Source organism: Rhinoraja longicauda, chromosome 10 (assembly GCF_053455715.1).
Source record: "Rhinoraja longicauda isolate Sanriku21f chromosome 10, sRhiLon1.1, whole genome shotgun sequence".
Taxonomy (NCBI): Eukaryota; Metazoa; Chordata; class Chondrichthyes; order Rajiformes; family Arhynchobatidae; genus Rhinoraja; species Rhinoraja longicauda.
Window position 1 is genome coordinate 20,347,789 of NC_135962.1, and position 19,627 is coordinate 20,367,415.

Sequence of the window (19,627 nt, forward strand, 5' to 3'; positions counted from 1 at the left end):
GAGATCGCACGCCGGTGTAACGGGGTGAGGAACGATGAGAACAGTATGAGTAAAGTGTGAGCTGCGATATGGGAGCGCTCGGCGGTTCATGTGCCAGCCGTCGGGTGCGGGTGCGGGTGAAGTGGCGGTGAGGGAGGCGGGGCAGGGCCCGGGTCCGGCGCTGGGCCCAGAGACGCCCCGCGGAGCGGCGGCCGGAAGTGCGGCGGCGGCAGCGGCGGTTGCATGGACGCCGCGAGCATGTCTTCCGAGGAGTTCGAGAAGCTGCACGAGGCGTTCGGCGTCGCCAGCGCGCAGCTGAGGAGCCGCTGCGACCAGATGGCCGGGCGCTCGGGAGGTGAGGGTCCTGGAGGTGAGAGTCCGGGAGGGCGGGGGTCCAGAGAGCGGGGGTCCAGAGTGCCTGGGTCTGGGAGGACGGGGGGTCCAGAGAGCGAGGGTCCAGGAGGATGGGGGTCCAGAGAGCGGGGGTCCAAGGTGCCTGGGTCTGGTAGGGCGGGGGTCCGGGATAGCCTGGGTCCAGGAGGGCGGGAGACGATGATCCAGGTGATCCGCAATGGGCAATTTTCCGGGAGATCGGAGGGTGACGGTCAGAAAGAACGGGGGTCCGGGAGATCGGAGGGCGAGGGTCCGGTAAATCGGGGGGTCAGGGAGGGCAGGGGTCCAGACCCCACCTGTCTCTCGGGAAGACGCTCCTGCCTCAGTTACAACGTCTCGGCCCATGGAGCAAATTCCTGCTGTCATTGCAGGACGGGCTTACCATCCGCAATGAAGGATAAAAGTAAAGGGCCTGTCCCACTTAGACGATCTTTTTGGCGACTGTCAAAGTCGTAGCAGATCGCCGAACCTTTCTTTTACCCGACGACAATGACCACGACAGTCGGTAAGTACTTGAGAGTTTAGAACTATAACATCTTGTATGGGTTACTTAAAAACCAAGCATCACTGTAACAAGGAATAAACTGGATTTACTTCCAGTTTACTAATAGCTGTATTAAAAAAAAAAATTAAGTGGTTCAGTGGAGTTTTGTGAAAAGTGTGTGGGCATTCTTTGAAAATGTAAGGGAGATGCATATCTGGTTTCTGGGTTGCATATCTGGGTTTGGAACTCACTTTAAATGTAATGGCTGAGGCCAAAAACATCGCGAAAATTCCCTCGCTGTCTATGCTTCTCCAGCGTCCTAATTTTCGCTGAAATCACTGACAAGTCGGTAAGTACTTGAGAGTTTTGAACTATAACACGTATGGGTTACTTAAAAACCAGGCTTCACTGTAACAAGGAATAAACTGGATTTACTTCCAGTTTACTAATAGCTGTATTTAAAAAAATAATTTAAAAAGTGGTTCAGTGGAGTTTTGTGAAAAGTGTGTGGGCATTCTTTGAAAATGTAAGGGAGATGCATATCTGGTTTCTGGGTTGAATATCTGGGTTTGGAACCCACTTTAAATGTAATGGCTGAGGCCAAAAACATTGCGAAAATTCCCACTTTTACCGACCTGACCGTCAAACTGTCGCCTCCAATCTACCTGTCAAATGGCCTGACGGTAAATAAATTGATTAAACACAAGCATTTTATGGTATTTTGAAATGACTTTACTTATTTTAATATTATGTGCTTCTAAATGTATCTTAAGAAAACCTATCAAACCTGGGGACAGCATGCGACAGCGACCGCAATAAGCTACGATCCCTGGCGACAAGCCAGCTGTCGCCAAGAGATTTCAAACCGTTTGATTTCTCGGTGACGCTCCGAGATCCACTACGATCTTTGGAAGACTCCTCACGATCATGCCCGCAACACCCCGGCGAACGTTCGGCAACAGCCTAGTCGCCGGCAGTCGCCTTAAAATCGCCTAAGTGGGACAGGCCCTTAAACCACTAATTTCGCCAATAATCTAATACCAAAACAAGACACACTGCTCATGCAGGAAATCCGAAATAACAATAAGAAAAATATGTTTAAAATGCTCAGCGGCCACGCAGCATCTGTGGCGAATAGTAGAGGCAAGCAACTACAGGCCTTGTCCCAGTTCGGCAATTTTTAAGGCGACTACAGGCGACTAGACTGTTGCCGCACAGTCGCGGGGTGTCGCAGGCATGGTCGTGAGCAGTCTCCAAAAGGTCCTAGCGTTTTTCTGGTCGTCGCTGAAGTTTGTCAAGCTATGAAAATTTTCGGCAACTGCTGATTTGATGCCAATGAGCGTAGCTTGTCGTCTCCTGTCGTGGGCACTGTCGAAGGTTGTCGCCAGGTGACTTAAGGGCCTGTCCCAGTTAGGCGATTTTAAGGCGACTGCCAGCGACTAGGCTGTCGCCGCATGTTCGCCGGGGTGTCGCGGGCACGATCGTGAGGAGTCTTCAATGACTCGTAGCGGATCTCGACGCGTCGCTGAAAAAGTTACCTGTCCGAAATGTTTAGGCGACAGCTGGCTTGTCGCCAAGTATCGTAGCTTATTGCGGGCGCTGTCGCATGCTGTTCCCAGGTTTGTTAGGTTGTCACCGGTACTGAGGACGGATGAATTTCATTGTCAACTACCAACGTCAACTGGAGACAGGTACCGGGATCAGGAGAAGACAAGGTCCGACAGGAACTGTCAAAACCCGTTTTGACAGCTGACAGAAGTGCAGCTGCAACAGCCAGCTGTGGAATGGAGGCGGAGAACGCTATGCTGTCTCTCCTCGTTATAATTGAATAAGTTGCAGTTTAGTGACACCAGTAATTGGTCGATTTTAAACAATAGAGCGATTATTATCGAATGCTTAACTATATAAACTTGCTTTCGGTCATAACTATTTGGTCAAATGATTCTGTTCCGGTATCCTGATAAACTGCCGACCATACTGTAACGGCAGGGGTGGTGTGACAGTGTAAACACCGGCAGAGCGGCTTCTTTTGTGGTTTAACGATAGCAAAGAGTTGTCTCTAGTCAGGGACCTTCGTACATTAACCCTGCCTTAAGATGCTGATTTAAACTGAAGTTAGACACAAAAAGCTGGAGCAACTCATCTTTCATTCATTTGTTCCTTACCAACATCCAGGGATCTCTTGTTTCCCCTCTCCCCTGACTCTCAGTCTGAAGAAAGGGTCTCGACCCCAAACGTCACCCATTCCTTCTCTCCAGAGATGCTGCCTGTCCCGCTGAGTTACTCCAGCTTTTTAGTGACTATTTTCTTCGACCTGACTGCAGCAGTATGGCTACAGTTACAAGGAATCGTATCTCCCAACAGTGGGAGGAAGAATGGCCGTGGGATTTTCAGCGGGACTGGATACCGACCGGGGAGGCTGATACAAAGACAGTGGGGACAACAGTATTGGCAGTCGGGTTCTCGCTGTCTTTCGGAAAAGTCCCGGACGTCACGTTAAAACCAGATTCCAAGTCTCCCATGGGAATGCATTGGTTCTGCTGGAGGTTCACTGAAAAACCCTTGTGGCAGATGCATTTAGAAGCACGTAATACTAAAATTAAGAAAGGGCAGTTGAAGATACCAGAAGATAGTTTTGTTTATCCAATTTATTTACCATCAGGACATTTGACAGGTAGATTGGAGGCGACAGTTTGACGGTCAGGTAAGCGTGGGAATTTTGCGATGTTTCCGAAGACGGTGTAATCTCTTAGCCAGGTGCTAGTTTCACAAAAAAAGTAACTTGTATCGACCTGACTCGGCAGCATTGTCTTGGTCATTGTCGTAGACATTGTAAAAAAAAAATTGCCGATCTGCTACGACTTTGACAGTCGCCGGCAGTCGCCTTAAATCGCGTAACTGGGACAGGCCCTTTAGGTTGTCGCTGGTACTGATGACGGTTATCCACCTTTTATAAGAATTTTGTTTGTTTGAATAAAGTAAATTTTGGACATTTTGACAAAAGATTGATGTTTGAAGTTATTGTATTTCAGAGTAGTTTTCTCATGGCATCTCTTACAAATACTTTAATTTCATTTATTTTGACCAATAAAACAAACACAAACACAAGCATTGCACTGCGTTGAAAAGTGAACTCTTTTCATTTATTTTGACATTGCACTGCATTGGGTCTCTTCAGGGACAAGGGCTTCAACCACACAGACCTCTTCTTGGGCTTCTTCTTCCCCATTCTTCTTGTCCTTCTGTCTTGCAGAATTTTAAGCATGAAGGCCGCTGCAAGCAGCAGGGCTTGTTCTTCTTATGCCATCATATGTTGCTCCATGGCAGTCATGAAACAGAATGATTGGAAACCCTACCCACACCCCTTTGGCGCCAAAATTACATGAAATGGCGACAGTTATCATCAGTTGTGACCGACAGGGTCGTAGCATGTCGAGGGTGGAGGTAGGTCGACTTCAGTTGTCGTAGCTTGTTGTAGGCGCTGTCGTAGATGGACGTCCTAAGTCGCGACGACTGGTCGCCGGTTGTCGGTAGCTTGCCGTCGACTAGGTGGTAGGTTGTCGTAGCTTGTCGTAGGTGGAGTCCAGTCGCCGGTTTTTTGGCGATCTGCTACGACTTTGACAGTTGCTGGCAGTCGCCTTAAAAATCGCCGAACTGGGACAGGCCCCTTGTGCTGGTACACAAAATAAGATACAAAGAGCAGTGGGGTGGAGAATATGGGTCCCTTCAGACATCTGTGGATAATTCTAAGGAAAGATCATTGACAGTTTCTCTCTGTACATGTATTGCCTGACTTGAATTTATCCAGTATTTTCAGTTTGTCTTTGAGCAATTAATTGCTCACCCAAACTTCTAACAGTTCCCCATGGGCCCCAGTTTATAAACACGGCTTTTGCTGACATTTAAAATGTACACAAAGAGGGCTAAGAGGTGAGGACTTATCTCTCTAGGCAATATTTGTCTGCTCCTCTATCTCTTCTAAAATTGGTTAGAACTGAACTGTGGCAGTCTTGATCTTAGGATGCAATGACACTTGCATGCCTGACCAGCTGAGTTACTCCAGAACATTGTGTCTTTTTTTCGTAAACCATCACCTGCAGTTCTGTTTTGCCAATTCAAATCTGATAGCCCCAAATCCATTTCAGCCACTACCAAATCCATTGTGTCTTAATTTCTGTCCTTGATATTAGTGATTTTGTTTGCTATCTAACCAATTCTCCAAATCTTCTCGTAGACATGGAGAACTGCAGATATTGGTTTACAAACTAGGACACAACGTGCTGGAGTAATTCAGCGGGTCAGGCAGCATCTCTGGAGAACATGGATAGCTGACTTTTCGGCTTGGGACTCTTCCAAGTTTAAAGAAGGGTCCCTACCCGAAACGCCACCTATCCATGTTCTCCAGAGATACTGCCTGACTCGCAAATTACTCCCAGCATTTTGTCCTTTTTTCTCCAAACCTTCTCGTTGAGTGTCCCTCTGTTGCCTTCATTCTTATCTTTCAGTTGCCATTAATATTTGCTTGAGTGACTGATCTTCCTTCCATCACAGCTCTCTCATTATTCCAGCCATAAGAGTCCCAGTAGAGTAAATCAAGTTTCCCCTTGCGCTGTAACACAAATCATTTCTTTATTTTTAACTTCTGCTGTAATGCAATTTTTTTCTTTATGTTTCTTTAAATTATATAGCAGGAGCATTATCCTAATGCTTTAGATCATCAGGAAGTATAAAGCAGGAAGGGTGTTGACCCGAAACGTCACCTAACAATGTTCTCCAGAGATGCTGCCTGACCTGCTGAATTACTCCAGCTCTTTGTGTCCTTTTACATTATTTGTGGACTCTAGTCCACTTGTACTTTTGACTGAGTGGTCTTAGTCCTAAAAAGCTTCAACAATAAGATCACAACTTTGCTACCCTCCCCACTTTCACTCTGTTGACAGCAGACTCGTCAATCTGTAGAGGCTTTCAATACTAAAAATCAGTTGTAAACTCGCGCTCCCCATGTGCTTATCACTCCTTGTATTTCCCACATGTACCAACTTTTCTTGCTTCTTCCTTGTACTGATCTACGGGTTCTTGTTGCATCACTAAACTTTTCCCTTCAATTAAGGATTGATAACAAAATGCCTTATAAATTCATGCTGTCTCTCTTCATTTTGTTATTCTGAATGCCTATAGCAGAATAACAAAATGAGTAGAGACAGTGTGGATTTATGAAAGCACTATCATGTTTGATTAATATGTGGAGTTCTTTGAGGGTGTGATTAATAAATAGAAAGGTAAGAACTGGTGGATGTGGTGCATTTGCTTTTTCAAAAAGCTTTGGATTTGATCTACGCAGGTTTGTCAACAAGCCCATGGGATTGCAGGTAATAGTGTGGGATAGATAAGGGATTAGTTATTGTTCAGAAAGCAAAGAGCATTTACAATCTATATTACTGATTTGAGTGATGATGCTAAACTAGGTGGTATGTTGTGATTTTTGAGATGGCCAATAGATGCATGATAGCTTCAGGGGTCTGTGGACTTTACCGTGTGATTGAGAAAGTACATGGTAAATTAAATATAAAGTCATCCACTACAAAACAAAAGCATTTCTTTAAATGGTGAGAAATTTGTAGTATTGATATTCAAGTAAACGCAGTTGGTGACATTTTTTGTGCATGCTGCATGTGTTATAAAGTCATACATCACAGAATTTGATCCTTTGGCCCACCATATCCATCTTTACAATTTGGCCCATCTACACTAAAGGCATTTGCCTGCACTGCCCTTATCCTTTTTATACCTCATTCATTTTAGTGCATTTATAAATATCTCGTTAATGTAGTGATTGTATCTAACTTCACCCCCACCTCTGACAGCGAGTTCCAGATATCACTGTTTTTAACAAAAAACGTCACCAACCCCCTTCAATACTCTTCCTCTCACCATTAACCTATGCCCTCATGTTTTTGACACACTTACCACAGAGAAAAGATTCTGATTATTGACCCTCTTAATCTCTTTGACAAGTGTATCTACCTTTATCAGGTCATGCCCTTAATCTTTGCTCCAGGGAAAACTAATCCAGTCTATCCAATCATAATCATACAGTACGGAAATAGGCCCTTCGGCCCAACCCGTCCATGCCAATAAAGATACCCCATCTAAGTTACTCCCATTTGCCCATCTTTGGCCCATCTCTATCTATCTATCTATCTATCTATATATAATATATATATATATATATATATATATATATATATATATAATATTATATCACTAAAACTCTCATCTTGTATATTTGTGTGTTTGTGGATATATTTGTTCCTGAAATACAGCCAAAACGGTAGACGATAGCGCAACAATTTTAGGCCCACCTTACTCACCTGCGGTACAAATGGTTGTTATATTTTAAAAGTTATTCACTTTTTAAACTTAAAAAATTACTTTTTAAACTTTAATAAATCCCTTTTCCACTTGCCCTGCCTGTCAGCCGCGCCTGCGCAGTAATACCTTCGTGTTCGATGTCACAATGGGAACCCAACGGGTCCGCGCTTGCGCAGTTGGGGCCCGTTGATATAATAGATACTGCCCGACTTACGATGCTTCGACTTACGATGCTTTGACTTACGATATTTCGACTTTGCGATGGTGCAAATGGCCGGGGGGGTGGGGGGGATAAGGGGAGTTGAGGGGGGATGGAGTGAATGAGTGGGGGAGGGGAGGGGATGGGGGGAATGGGGATGGGGAGGGTGCTAGACCAATGCAGGAGAGGTTTGGGCCCAACGGGTCCACCCTTTTCTAGTATCCCCGATATCCACGTCTGTGTCCAAGTGTCCTATAAATGTTGTTACTGTTCCTTCCTCAACTACTTCCACTGGCACCTGGTCCCATATGCCCACCACTTGCTTCTCGATTTCCTATTAAATCTATGCCTTCTAATCATAAACCTAAGCTCACTAATTCTTGATTCGCCTACCCTGACTAACTTCTCCCTATAGCTTTCACCTTCAAGTACTGGCAACATACTCATAAATCTTCTCTGCACTCTTTCCAACTCAATGGCATCTCTTCTATAGTAAGGAGACCAAACCTGAACACAAAAATAAGTGCAGGCACACCAACGTCTTGTACAACTGTAACATAGGACTTTCAGAAAGCCTTTGATAAGGTCCCACACAGGAGATTAATGGGCAAAATTAGAGCACATGGTATTGGGGGTAGGATATTGACATGGATAGAAAATTGGTTGGCAGACAGGAACCAAAGAGTAGGAATTAACGGGTCCCTTTCAGAATGGCAGGCAGTGACTAGTGGGGTGCCGCAAGGCTCGGTGCTGGGACTGCAGCTATTTACAATATATATTAATGATTTAGATGAAAGAATTAAAAGTAACATTAGCAAATTTGCAGATGACACAAAGCTGGGTGGCAGTGTGAACTGTGAAGAGGATGCTATGAGAATGCAGGGTGACTTGGATAGGTTGGGTGAGTGGGCAGATGCATGGCAGGTGCAGTATAATGTGGATAAATGTGGGGTTATTCACTGGTAGCAAAACAAGAAGGCAGATTATTATCTGAATGGTGTAAGAAGGCCTCACACAAAACACACTAAGTACTCCTGGCATCCTCAATACTTAAACTGATATTCAATATGGAGTACTGATTTAATAGCTGTGTCAAGGATTTAGTTAATGATTTGAATCCGTAACATGCTTGAAATGGAGATCCTTTCAACCCTAGAATTTTGTTGCTTTTTTTCTTCAGCTGCAAACATGATTACGCGGGAATGCAAAGGCGATCACAATTAGTTGACAATAATCCACAGAGCAATTATCAAGTGTTAGTATAATTGAAAAATACAGTACTAGACCAGTTAAAATACAGGCATTGGAATCATAAATATCTGAAGCACTGAAGGAACAAATGTGTAGTTGTCAATGACTATAAATAAGCAGTCACTGACCTATATAGATCTCATACTCAAGATAATTATAACCATACTTTGAGCACAAAGTAATCCAAATAATTTCACAGATCAAACCTTGTTACCTTTTTCTCCAGTAACTCAATGGCCCTGAGAATTAAAATGGAAAGAAATATTCAAGATTTGTTTTTGTTACTACCTGAAGCTGTTGGAATGGAGGTTGAAGTTAATGGGCTTGAGGACTGAATCATAATGAAACCTATTATTTATTGTAATCGTGCTTTTTTAAATTATTTCATATTTTGCAGAACAGAAAAGATTTCTACGGGAAATAGATGAAAAGGTTGAGGAAGCAAATGAAATTGTAAGTACCAAATTAGAGAGACATAATTAAAAGTCACACAGTTCAATACTTTAGTTCCCATTGGATGACTGTTTATTCAATTAACCTGGCTACAAATTCTAGGGGGCATAGTTTAAGCCTGTTGTAAACCTGCTGCCCTTATTCCTGGATACTATTGCTCCTAGTTGGACGGAATGGAAAAGGAATTGAGGAACGCACCATCATCATTTCGTAATCAGATGAATATCCAAATCCGATCATATAGAAAAGATGTCATCAAGCTACAGCGGGATGCAAGAAATGTCAATACCGGATATGGAGCACATAGTGACTTTAAGTATACAGCGTATGGTGCTGAAAATGAACAAAGTGTAAGTACTGCAACAAAGGTATTATTGTATAATGAGGTTTGAATTAAATGCTGTTTTGCACTGTAGATTTAACGACAGTGAATTCCATTTTGCATATGCCACTTATTCTGTAATATTTTTGATCTGCTGCCCAGTGCCAAATTTGCATTGGAGACCGTCCCACCCTATTCATCTTACTAATTTTACCGTATAATTCGTTTACATGTAGCCCACTGCCAACAATGGACCATTGTGGGTGCCACCTTCCCTTGATCATTACTTTTTGCATATCTGTCATTCATTTGTTCTATATCACCGTCTATAGCTGTCGTTTCCCTTTCCCCTGACTCTCTGAAAAAGGATCCCCTCGAATTGTCACCTATTCCCTTTATCTAGAGATGCTGCCTGACCCGCTGCGATACTCCATCTTTTTGTGTCTATCCAAAATTTGCATTATTTTTTATTGGTAAATTGTGAAACTCACCAATAATATAATAGTGTTAGTTGAAGTATGGATCATTTGACAGTGTGAGCTGCGAGGAGGTTGCAGGATGACTTGGATAAGTGGGCAGATGCAGTATAGTGTGGATAAATGTGGTTATCCACTTTGGTGGCAAGAACAAGACAGATTATTATCTGAATGGTGTCAGATTAGGAAAAGGGGAGGTGCAACGAGACGTAGGTGTCCTTGTACATCAGACACTGAAAGAAAGCTAATGGCATGTTGGCCTTCATAGCGAGAGGATTTGAGTATAGGCACAAGGGGATCCTACTGCAGTTGTACAGGTCCCTGGTAAGACCACACCTAAAGTATTGTGACTTTTGGTCCCCTAATTTAGGATGAGAGGGGATCTTACAGAAACATATAAAATTCTTAAGGGATTGGACAGGGCAGATGCAGGAAAAATGTTCCCCATGTTGGGGGAGTCCAGAACAGGGGTCACAGTTTTAAAATATGGGGTTGGCCATTTAGGAATCTTAACGAGGAAAAACTTTTTCAACCAGAGTTGATGAATCTGTGGAATTCTCTGCCACAGAAGGCAGTGGATGCCAATTCACTGGATATATTCAAGAGAGAGTTAGATATCGCTCTTAGGGCTAACGGAATTAAGGGATATGGGGGAGAAAGCAGGAACAGGGCACAGATTCTGGTTGAACAGCCATGATCATATAGAATGGCCTAGTCCTGCACCTATTTTCTATATTTCTATTTGCAGTAACTTGTTATCTATATATATATATATATCTATCTATCTATCTATATACTACTAAAACTCAGATCTTGTAGCGTTGTATATATATTCCACTGATGTCGGCTGAATACGGCAAAACGGTGAACCGTAGCGCCACGATTTTTGTACCGCCTTAATCACCACGCGGGCCAATGCTGGAAAATGATTTTTTGTGTCGCATATTTTTTAAGTTACACAGGTTTTAATGCAATGCCCCCCCCCTTATTGAGGTTTCGATAGAGGGCGCTGCGGTGAGGCAGTGCTCAGTACGCATGCGCGGAATCTCCTCACTCTGTGCTCAGCAGCATGCGCGGAATCTCCTCACTCGCAACAAAAAAATGGACGCCGTTAGCGGCGTCAGCCCGTGATCACCGGCTCACCTCTCCTCTCCCCCCCTGCTTCTCTCCTCTCTCCCACACCCGGGAGAACATCTCCCCGCTATCCCCACCCACCCGGGTCCATCCTCAAAACCTCCCTCCCTCCACCACTACCTCACCGCCCAAGGGGAGGGTGTGGGGAGAGTAAGAGTGGGGCTGGGGGAGGAGAAAATGGGAGGTGAGGGGACGGGCCCAAAGGGCCCGCTTTGAACGGGCACACTTGTTCTAGTATCTATATACTACTAAAACTCAGATCTTGTGTTATATATATATATAACACTGATGTCGGCTGAATACGGCAATTCCGGCAAAACGGTGAACCGTAGCGCCACGATTTTTGTACCGCCTTAATCAGCATGCGGTTCGCTGCTGGAAAATGATATTTTTATTTAATTCGGACGCATATTTTTTAAGTTACAGAGGTTTAAAAGTGCTGCCCCCCCTGATTTATCGAAGTTTTGACAGAAGGGGGGCGCTGCGGTGCGGATTGTGATGTCACAATGCCCCTGTGAGATGGACTCGAGCTGACCCCCCTTCCCCCCCCCCAGCGGTATTCAGCGTGTGACGTCACAATGCCCCTGTGCTACATTGTTGCGAAGAGCTGTCAAGTCAAGTCCATTTTATTTGTATAGCACATTTAAAAACAACCCACGTTGACCAAAGTGCTGTACATCTGATTAGGTACTAAGGAAAAAATGAAACATACAGTGGCACGCAAACAGTTCACAGCGCCTCCTCAATGAGCCTCAAACGCTAGGGAGTAGAAATAGGTTTTGAGCCTGGACTTAAAGGAGTCGATGGAGGGGGCAGTTCTGATGGGGAGAGGGATGCTCTTTCCACCCTCCCCCTCTCTCCCTCCCCCCTCCCCCCTTTCCCCCCTCCCCCCCTTTCCGCCCTCCCCTTCCACCCTCCCCTCCCCTCCCCCCTCCCTCCCCCTTCCCTCCCCCCACTCCCCTTCCCCCTTCCCCCTCCCCTCCTCCCTCCACACCTCCCTCCTCCCCCCCTCCCCCTTCCCTCCCTCCCCTTCTCCCGGTTACAATGTAAACCTTACGAGGACGGGCACAATGGGGAAAGAGGGGTACTGGGAAAAGGGGAGGTCCCCCTCCCTCCGCCCTTCCCCTCCCCCCTCCCTCCCCCTCCCCCTCTCTCCCTCCCCCTCCCCCTCTCTCCCTCCCCCCTTCCCCCCCCTCCCCTTCCCCCCCTCCCCTCCCCTACCCCCTCCCTCCCCCTCCCCTCCTCCCTCCACACCTCTCTCCCTCCCCCTTCCCTCCCTCCCCTCCTCCCGGTTACAATGGAAACCCTACGAGGACGGGCCCAACGGGCACACTTGAGATGGGTGCTACAGTGAGAAGCACTATGTGACCGCAAATGTTTCAAAACAAGAACTTAAAAAGCACTTATCTCTTTTTAAAGTATATTTTTTTATTGCAAGTCACTTAACATACACAGATCAGCATTGGGCCCATATGCTCGTGGGCCACCGGGGCAAGTGTTTCGAAAAAAGCACTGAGAGTGTGTATGGGGAGAGAGAGAATGGGGGGGGGGGGGTCTGTGAACAACAGGGGTCGTTGCGGAGGGGGCTTGGTGGTGGGAGAAAGAGGGGTACTGGGAAAAGGGGAGGTCCCACTTCCCCCATCAACCCCTTCCTCCCCCCTCCTTCCCACCTCCATCCCCACTCCCTCCCCCCTCAATCCCAACCTCCATCACCACTCAGCCCCTAACTCCCCCCCTCCCTCCTTCCCTCCATCCCACCCTCCCCCACTCCCTCCCCCCTCCCTCCACCATTCCATCCCTCTCCCCCTCCCCCCTCCTTCCACCATCCCTCCACCCCTCCCGGTTACAATGGAAACCCTACAGGGACGGGCCCAACGGGGAAAGAGGGGTACTGGGAAAAGGGGAGATCCCCCTCCCTCCCTCCCCCCTCACTCCCCCTTACCTCCCCCCTACCCCCCTCCCTCCCCTCTCCCTCCCTCCTCCCCCTTCCCCCCTCCCCTCCCCTCCTCCCTCCACACCTCCCTCCTCCCTCCCTCCCCCTCCCCTCCCTCCCCTCCTCCCGGTTACAATGGAAACCCTACGAGCACGGGCCCAATGGGGAAAGAGGGGTACTGGGAAAAGGGGAGGTCCCCCTCCCTCCCCCCTCACTCCCTTCTCCCTCCCCCCCTCCCTCCCCCTCCCCTTCCCCCCTCCCTCCCCTTCCCCCTCCCCCCTACCCCCTTCCCTCACCTCTCCCTCCCTCCCTTCCTCCCTCCCCTCCCCCCTCCCCCTCCCCTCCCCCCCCCTCCCCTCCCCCCTCCACACCTCCCTACTCCCTCCCTCCCCCTTCCCTACCCCCACTCCCCTCCCGGTTACAATGGAAACCCTACGAGGACGGGCCCAACGGGCACACTTCTTCTATTATACTACTAAAACTCAGATTCTTGTGTTATATATATATATATATGCCCGTAACAGCGGTTTCTCTGATTTCGTCAAAACGGTGAACCGTAGCGCCACGATTTTTGCACCGCCTTAATCACCACGCGGTTATCTGCTGCAAAATTGTTTTTTATTTAATTCGGTCGCATGTTTTTTAAGTTACAGAGGTTTTAAAGCGCTCCCCCCCCCCCCTAAATTATAGGGGGCGCTGTGGTGCGGATTTATTGAAGGTCTTCAGATTATGATGTCACAATGCCCCTGTGAGATGGGGGATACATTGTTGCGAATACAGATCGCCGTGAGAAGCACTTGGTCAAGTCAAGTCAAGTCAATTTTATTTGTATAGCACATTTAAAAACAACCCACGTTGACCAAAGTGCTGTACATCTGATTAGGTACTAAGGAAAAAAATGAAATATACAGTGGCACGCAAACAGTTCACAGCACCTCCTCAATGAGCCTCAACCGCTAGGGAGTAGAAATAGGTTTTGAGCCTGGACTTAAAGGAGTGGATGGAGGGGGGCAGTTCTGATGGGGAGAGGGATGCTGTTCCACAGTCTAGGAGCTGCAACCGCAAAAGCTCGGTAACCCCTGAGCTCGGTCCCCCCATCCACGAAGGGGGACTGGGGAGGGGGACAACAGGGGTCGTTGCGGAGGGGGCTTGGTGGTGGGGGAAAGAGGGGTACTGGGAAAAGGGGAGGTCCCCCTTCCCCCCTCAACCCCTTCAACCCCTCCTCCCCCTCCTTCCCCACTCCCTCCCCCCTCCTCCCCCAACTCCCTCCCCCCCTAACTGCCCCCCCCCTCCCTCCTTCCCTCCCTCCCCCAATCCCTCCCTCCACCCTTCCATCCCTCTCCCCTTCCCCCCTCCTTCCACCCTCCCTCCCCCCTCCCGGTTACAATGGAAATCCTACGGGGACGGGCCCAACGGGGTACTGGGAAAAGGGGAGGTTCCCCTCCCTCCCCGTTCCCCCCTCCCCCCCCCCCCTACCCACCTCCCTCCCCTCTCCCTCCCCCCCTACACCCCCTCCCCTCCTCCCTCCACACCTCCCTCCTCTTCCCCCTTCCCTCCCTCCCCTCCCGGTTACAATGGAAACCCTACGAGGACGGGCCCAACGGGGAAAGAGGGGTACTGGGAAAAGGGGAGGTCCTCCTCCCTTCCCCCTCCCCTCCCCCCTCCCTCAGTTCTGATGGGGAGAGGTATGCTCTTTCCACCCTCCCTCCCCGTTACAATGGAAACCCTACGGGGACGGGCCCTCTCCCACCCCCCACCCCCCCTCCCTCCCCACCCCCTCCCCTCTCCCTCCCCCCTCCTCCCTCCTCCCTCCCTCCCCTCCTCCCGGTTACAATGGAAACCCTACGAGGACGGGCCCAACGGGGAAAGAGGGGTACTGGGAAAAGGGGGAGGTCCTCCTCCCTCCCCCCCTCCATCCCCCTACCCCCTCCCTCCCCCCTTCCTCCCTGCCCCCCCTTTCCCTCCCCCCTCCCCCCTCCCTCCCGGTTACAACGGAAACCCTAAGAGGACGGCCCAACGGGGAAAGAGGGGTACTGGGAAAACAGGTGGTCCCACTCCCTCCCTCATTTCCCCCCCTCCCCCCTCCCCCATTCCAACCTCCCCCCTTCCCTCCACCCCTCCCCTCCTCCCTCCCTCCCCCCCCCCCTCCCCGCCTCCCGGTTACAATGGAAACCCTACGAGGACGGGCACAACGGGGAAAGAGGGGTACTGGGAAAAGGGGAGGTCCTCCTCCCTCCCCCCTCCCCCTCCCTCCCCTCCCCTCTCCCCCTCCCTCCTCTCTCCCCCCTCCCTCCCTCCCCTCTCCCCTCCCCTCCTCCCTCCCCCTCCCCCTTTCCTCCCGGTTACAATGGAAACCCTACGAGGACGGGCCCAACGGGCACACTTGTGCTAGTATATTACTAAAACTCTTGGTTGGTTTGTGTGCATGTGTACACCATGTCCTTGCCCTTACGGTACACGATAGCGCCACAATTTTTGGCCCACCCTACTCACCATTCCCCTATGGTGTGAATAAACCCACTTTCGTTACTTTTTAAAAAACAATTTACCTTATAAACTTTAATAAATCCTTCTCCCCCCCCCCCCCCCCCCCCCGAGGACCAGCGGGAGGACCGGCGCCCGTCCCGGTCTGCCCCCCGCCTGACCTTCCTCCCGTACTGAAGCGCACCGCAGAGGCTCTGGCAGAGGGTCCAACAACATGGCTGTCACCCGCCACTCGCAGCAGAAATGCCGCCGAGGTCAGTGCCTTCTCCCTGCCCACTCTCGCCCACCCACGGCCCTGGGAGACGCTCCCCGCCCGGCAACAGGTCCATGCCGTCCCCGCCCGTAGATTGCAGCCGAGCTGCAGGAGACGCTTCGGCTCCGCAGGAGAAATGGGGCCGACGTCACTGCTTTTCCCCCTCTGCCCCCTTGCTGGCACACGGCCACGGGGGCACTCCCCGACCAACGGCTCCACGGTAGGGCCGAGGGGTGCTGCGGGAGGAGGGGGCGGGGAGAGATGAAGGGGAGGGGAGGAGGGGGTGCTGCACCAATGCATGAGACCCCAACGGGTCCACTTGGTTTAGTATTCTACAAAAGTGTGGTCCCCAAGACTGACAAAAGGATAAATTAAATATTGATTAGGTTGAATATGGGTGTAATGATTTGCCTGGTGAAATAATCTTGTGAATCTTCAAGTTTAAGGAAATTAAATTTTTTGTTGATGTCTGACTTAAAAACATGCTTTTAAGCAGTTTAGATTTGCAGTAAGTTCCAATAACTTAATATTTTTCTGTTGCAGAATCACTTAAGCTCCCAGCGTGCTTTGCTTTTGCAAGGTACAGACAGTCTTGCCAAAGCTAGCCAGAGTGTAGACCGTTCTCAAAGGATAGCAGCAGAGACTGATCAGATAGGTTCAGAAATAATCGAAGAACTTGGAGAGCAGAGAGAGCAACTGGAACGTTCAAAAGATAGGGTAAGTCCTCACTAGGTATACAAGCACAACATTTATTTTTGGAAATACCAGAATAGAAAATTCTCCAAGCTGAAAATATCAAAAGTTGTACATTATTTATGAACATCAAACAAGGAGATATTAATTCTGTTTTTGTTCTGAAGCTAATTAATACAGGTGAGAATTTGAGTCGAAGTCGGAAAATACTGCACGCCATGTCCAGAAGGTAAGAGTTAAGAGCAACTAAAATACATTTGCCTGATGTAACAGTTTGTACCACATATTTTCCAAGGCAACAAAAAAATCTAGCCCCTCAGTACTGCCCTTAACAAGTTACATCTGAAATAGTTTAGCAGGAATTATTTTCTGCAGCCAGTACTGTACATTTCTATCCATAGAACTGTAAAGGCAGTAGTGTACTTGTACCCTGCATAACTTGAGCGCTGGCTGTTTCTACATTTGAATTTGAGAAATATTTCCAAACTGGTTCTTAGGATACTTACTGACGTGGACTTACACCTTTACACCCTTGGGTTTTTTTTTAGGGAATGTGAATAAGCATCCAATGTCACACAATTTGATTACAAAACAGGTATTTTCAATTGATTATTGCTCCATTCGTGTAGCTGAACATACAGAGGAAAAAAAAAAACACTCACCTAAAATGTGATGAGAAAAAAATTGCTTTCTTACTGAAGCAGTGCATTGGAACAAATCTGAAAACCTATTCTCCAACCCTTCAGTGCCATATACAAGTGATCTCTCCCTGCTATAAATGCCAGTGTTTGACCTAGGCATAACATTTCTCAAATGAATGTTTTTATCTCTCTAGGATTATGACAAACAAGCTATTACTGGGCATTATTATTCTTCTGGAAGTGGCAATTCTTGGAACTGTTGTATACCTCAAGTTTTTTCACAACCATTGACTTAAGTCATGCATAGAAAGATTGGCTGCAGTGCTTGGGATTCATAGTTGAAGACAATTGAAGTACATGAAAATCCATAAACTGATGAATAATTTTTCTTCATGTATTCAATCTACTGAGAGGACTTCAACTACAAGACCCTTCTCATTACAGGAATTGCTTTGTCTAAGGTGAAGTAATTTTAAAGTTGCACTTCAGTTCTTTAAATGCTACTGCAAATAACTACATTGTAGTGATGTGCACAAACTTTTAATAAAGTCATTTGATATATAACATGTCCTATTGGTCTTGAACACAAGTTTCTGTTGAGGTCAAGTCATTTAAAAAGTATGCTTGATGATTTTGGAAGGGGAAGTATCAATCACAGTTTTAACACATACAAGAACAGAGCCTTTCTGCCAGCAGATTTACTTCTTCTGTCAGAGGTGATGCTTCGAGTGATCCAGATATCTCTCTCCAGATAGTTGAATTGGGTATTGGCACCAATCCTATTCATACTGGAATGTTTGGAAAGCTCAGAGCTGAAGGGTGTTGATAATACCTTGTAGAGAAGTGGGATGTCAGCCGAAGGTCAGAGAACAATGCCCTATTAGAGAATCCCAAAATGAAAGTATGTAGAACAAGGACAGGAAAGTTATACAAGATCCCCCCAGCCCTAAAGTCCTTTCTCTCAGAGTGCTGAATTATAGGATTGTTGAAACAGCCAACTTGTCTTTTGTCAGTTCTAAAGCCGTACAATCTGTTCACTTGTTTCATCTGCAGAATCAGGAGTTGGTATTTCACTACATTTGCCATGGGATCCTTCCCGTGCTTGTCCCAAAGAAAAAGAAATAACATCCACGGCAATATTTACTGTAGCATTCAGTTCTTCTGCTGTATTTGCAAGTTTAGGATTGACTTCCACTAAATCCATTGCAGATAGCATTCCTGCAGGAGAAACAATGGGTGCAAGTCAACTTTCAATGCAAGTGAACAACTACCTTAAAAAGAATCCATCGCTGGCTATGCAACCAGCTGCTTCTTCACATTGTTTCATACCAGTGTTGTGGATTTCTTCAGCGATATACATTCCTTCCCTGTAAGTTAGTCCTCCAATCACTGGAGTCCCAGTAGCGGGAGCTAAAGATGGATCAATAGCATCAACATCAAAACTCAGGTGCAATGGTCTTTTTCTGTAAAGCAACATACCAGGTTAGATTCACATTTATTTTTGCCTCTTAAATAAACAAATCTATGCGTTTAAAGAAATTTACTATTTGCTTTAGAAATCATGTTGTGCCAACCCACAATTTAAAGTGGAGGTAATTTATCATCTGGATACTACCTTGCAGAACAAGTTTAGTACAATTCCCCACCTACTTTCTCACCTTTAACCCCATCCTTCCATGACAACTCAGCTAAATGAACTTTCTTTTATGGCCTGTGATAAGAACCAATACAATGATTAGAAGGGCCACAAAAAGGCTTTGGCGAGTCGAATTAAAGAAACTCCTGAGGCTTTTTATAGGTGCATTAAAAACGAGAAGGTAGGACCGTTCAAGGATTAGGGGAAATTTGAGTCTGCGATGTAGGTGGGGTACTAGTACTTTGTATTTGTAATCGCCAAGGTGAAGAACGTGACAGGCAGTTAGGTCAGTGTGGAGAATACTAATAATATGCAAAGGCGGTTTGAGATTAAGGAGGCAGTGTTGGTGCGTTTGAAGAATATGGATAAATTCCCATGGCCTGAAGAGATCTATCCCAGGTTATGGACAGACACACGAGAATGCAGGAACTTGGACAAAGATCTTTGCATTTTCTCTAGCCACTGGTGAGGTCCTGGAGGACTGGAGAGTAGCTCACATTGTTTCTTTATTTAAGAAGGGAACTAGAGAATCCAGGAAATTATGGGCTGGTGAGCCTCACGTCAGTGGTTGGAGAAGCTATTGAGAGGATTCTTCAGATTAGGATTTAATCCTATTTGGAAGACAATTGGTTAATTAGGAACGGTCAGCATTGCTCCATATGTTCCTGACATGTTCTGAAAGGAGGTGAAAATGAGGATTAGGCCGATGGATACTGTCAACATAGATTTTCATAAGGTATTTGATAACACCCCCCATGGTAGGCTGAACCAAACGATAAAGTGCATGAGATTAACAATGACTTGGTCGTATGGATTCATAACTGGCTTATTGATAGAAGACAAAGTTGTGCTGGAAGGATATTTAGGCTGGAGGTCTGTGACCAGTGGAGTCGTGCAGTGATTTGTGATGTGACCTCTCGTTTA

The 19,627-nt window shown here is 47.1% G+C and overlaps 2 protein-coding genes across 5 annotated transcripts in view; one reads left to right on the top strand and one right to left on the bottom strand.

Annotated features, from left to right (window-relative positions):
* Nucleotides 1–17,688, top strand: vti1b (vesicle transport through interaction with t-SNAREs 1B). 4 transcript variants are annotated; one of them, XM_078406360.1, is made up of 7 exons: nt 2–349; nt 744–877; nt 9,076–9,131; nt 9,296–9,481; nt 16,277–16,450; nt 16,594–16,655; nt 17,262–17,657. In XM_078406360.1, the coding sequence occupies exons 2-7, from the start codon at nt 862–864 to the stop codon at nt 17,356–17,358; spliced, it is 591 nt and encodes a 196-aa protein (XP_078262486.1). In that variant the 5' UTR covers nt 2–349; nt 744–861; the 3' UTR covers nt 17,359–17,657. The 4 variants fall into 4 exon arrangements, with proteins under 4 accessions (XP_078262485.1, XP_078262486.1, XP_078262487.1 ...); XM_078406361.1 differs by having other exon boundaries at nt 2–334; XM_078406359.1 differs by lacking the exon at nt 744–877 and having other exon boundaries at nt 1–334; nt 17,262–17,688.
* arg2 (arginase 2) overlaps nt 16,469–19,627 on the bottom strand; it is a 19,069-nt gene continuing 15,910 nt past the window's right edge. Inside the window, exons 7-8 of the mRNA XM_078406349.1 lie at nt 18,397–18,530; nt 16,469–18,285 (exon numbers count right to left, since the gene is read on the bottom strand). Coding sequence (XP_078262475.1) covers nt 18,083–18,285; nt 18,397–18,530 — 337 coding nt within the window. The 3' untranslated portion in view covers nt 16,469–18,082. The remainder of the gene's footprint in view (nt 18,286–18,396; nt 18,531–19,627) is intronic.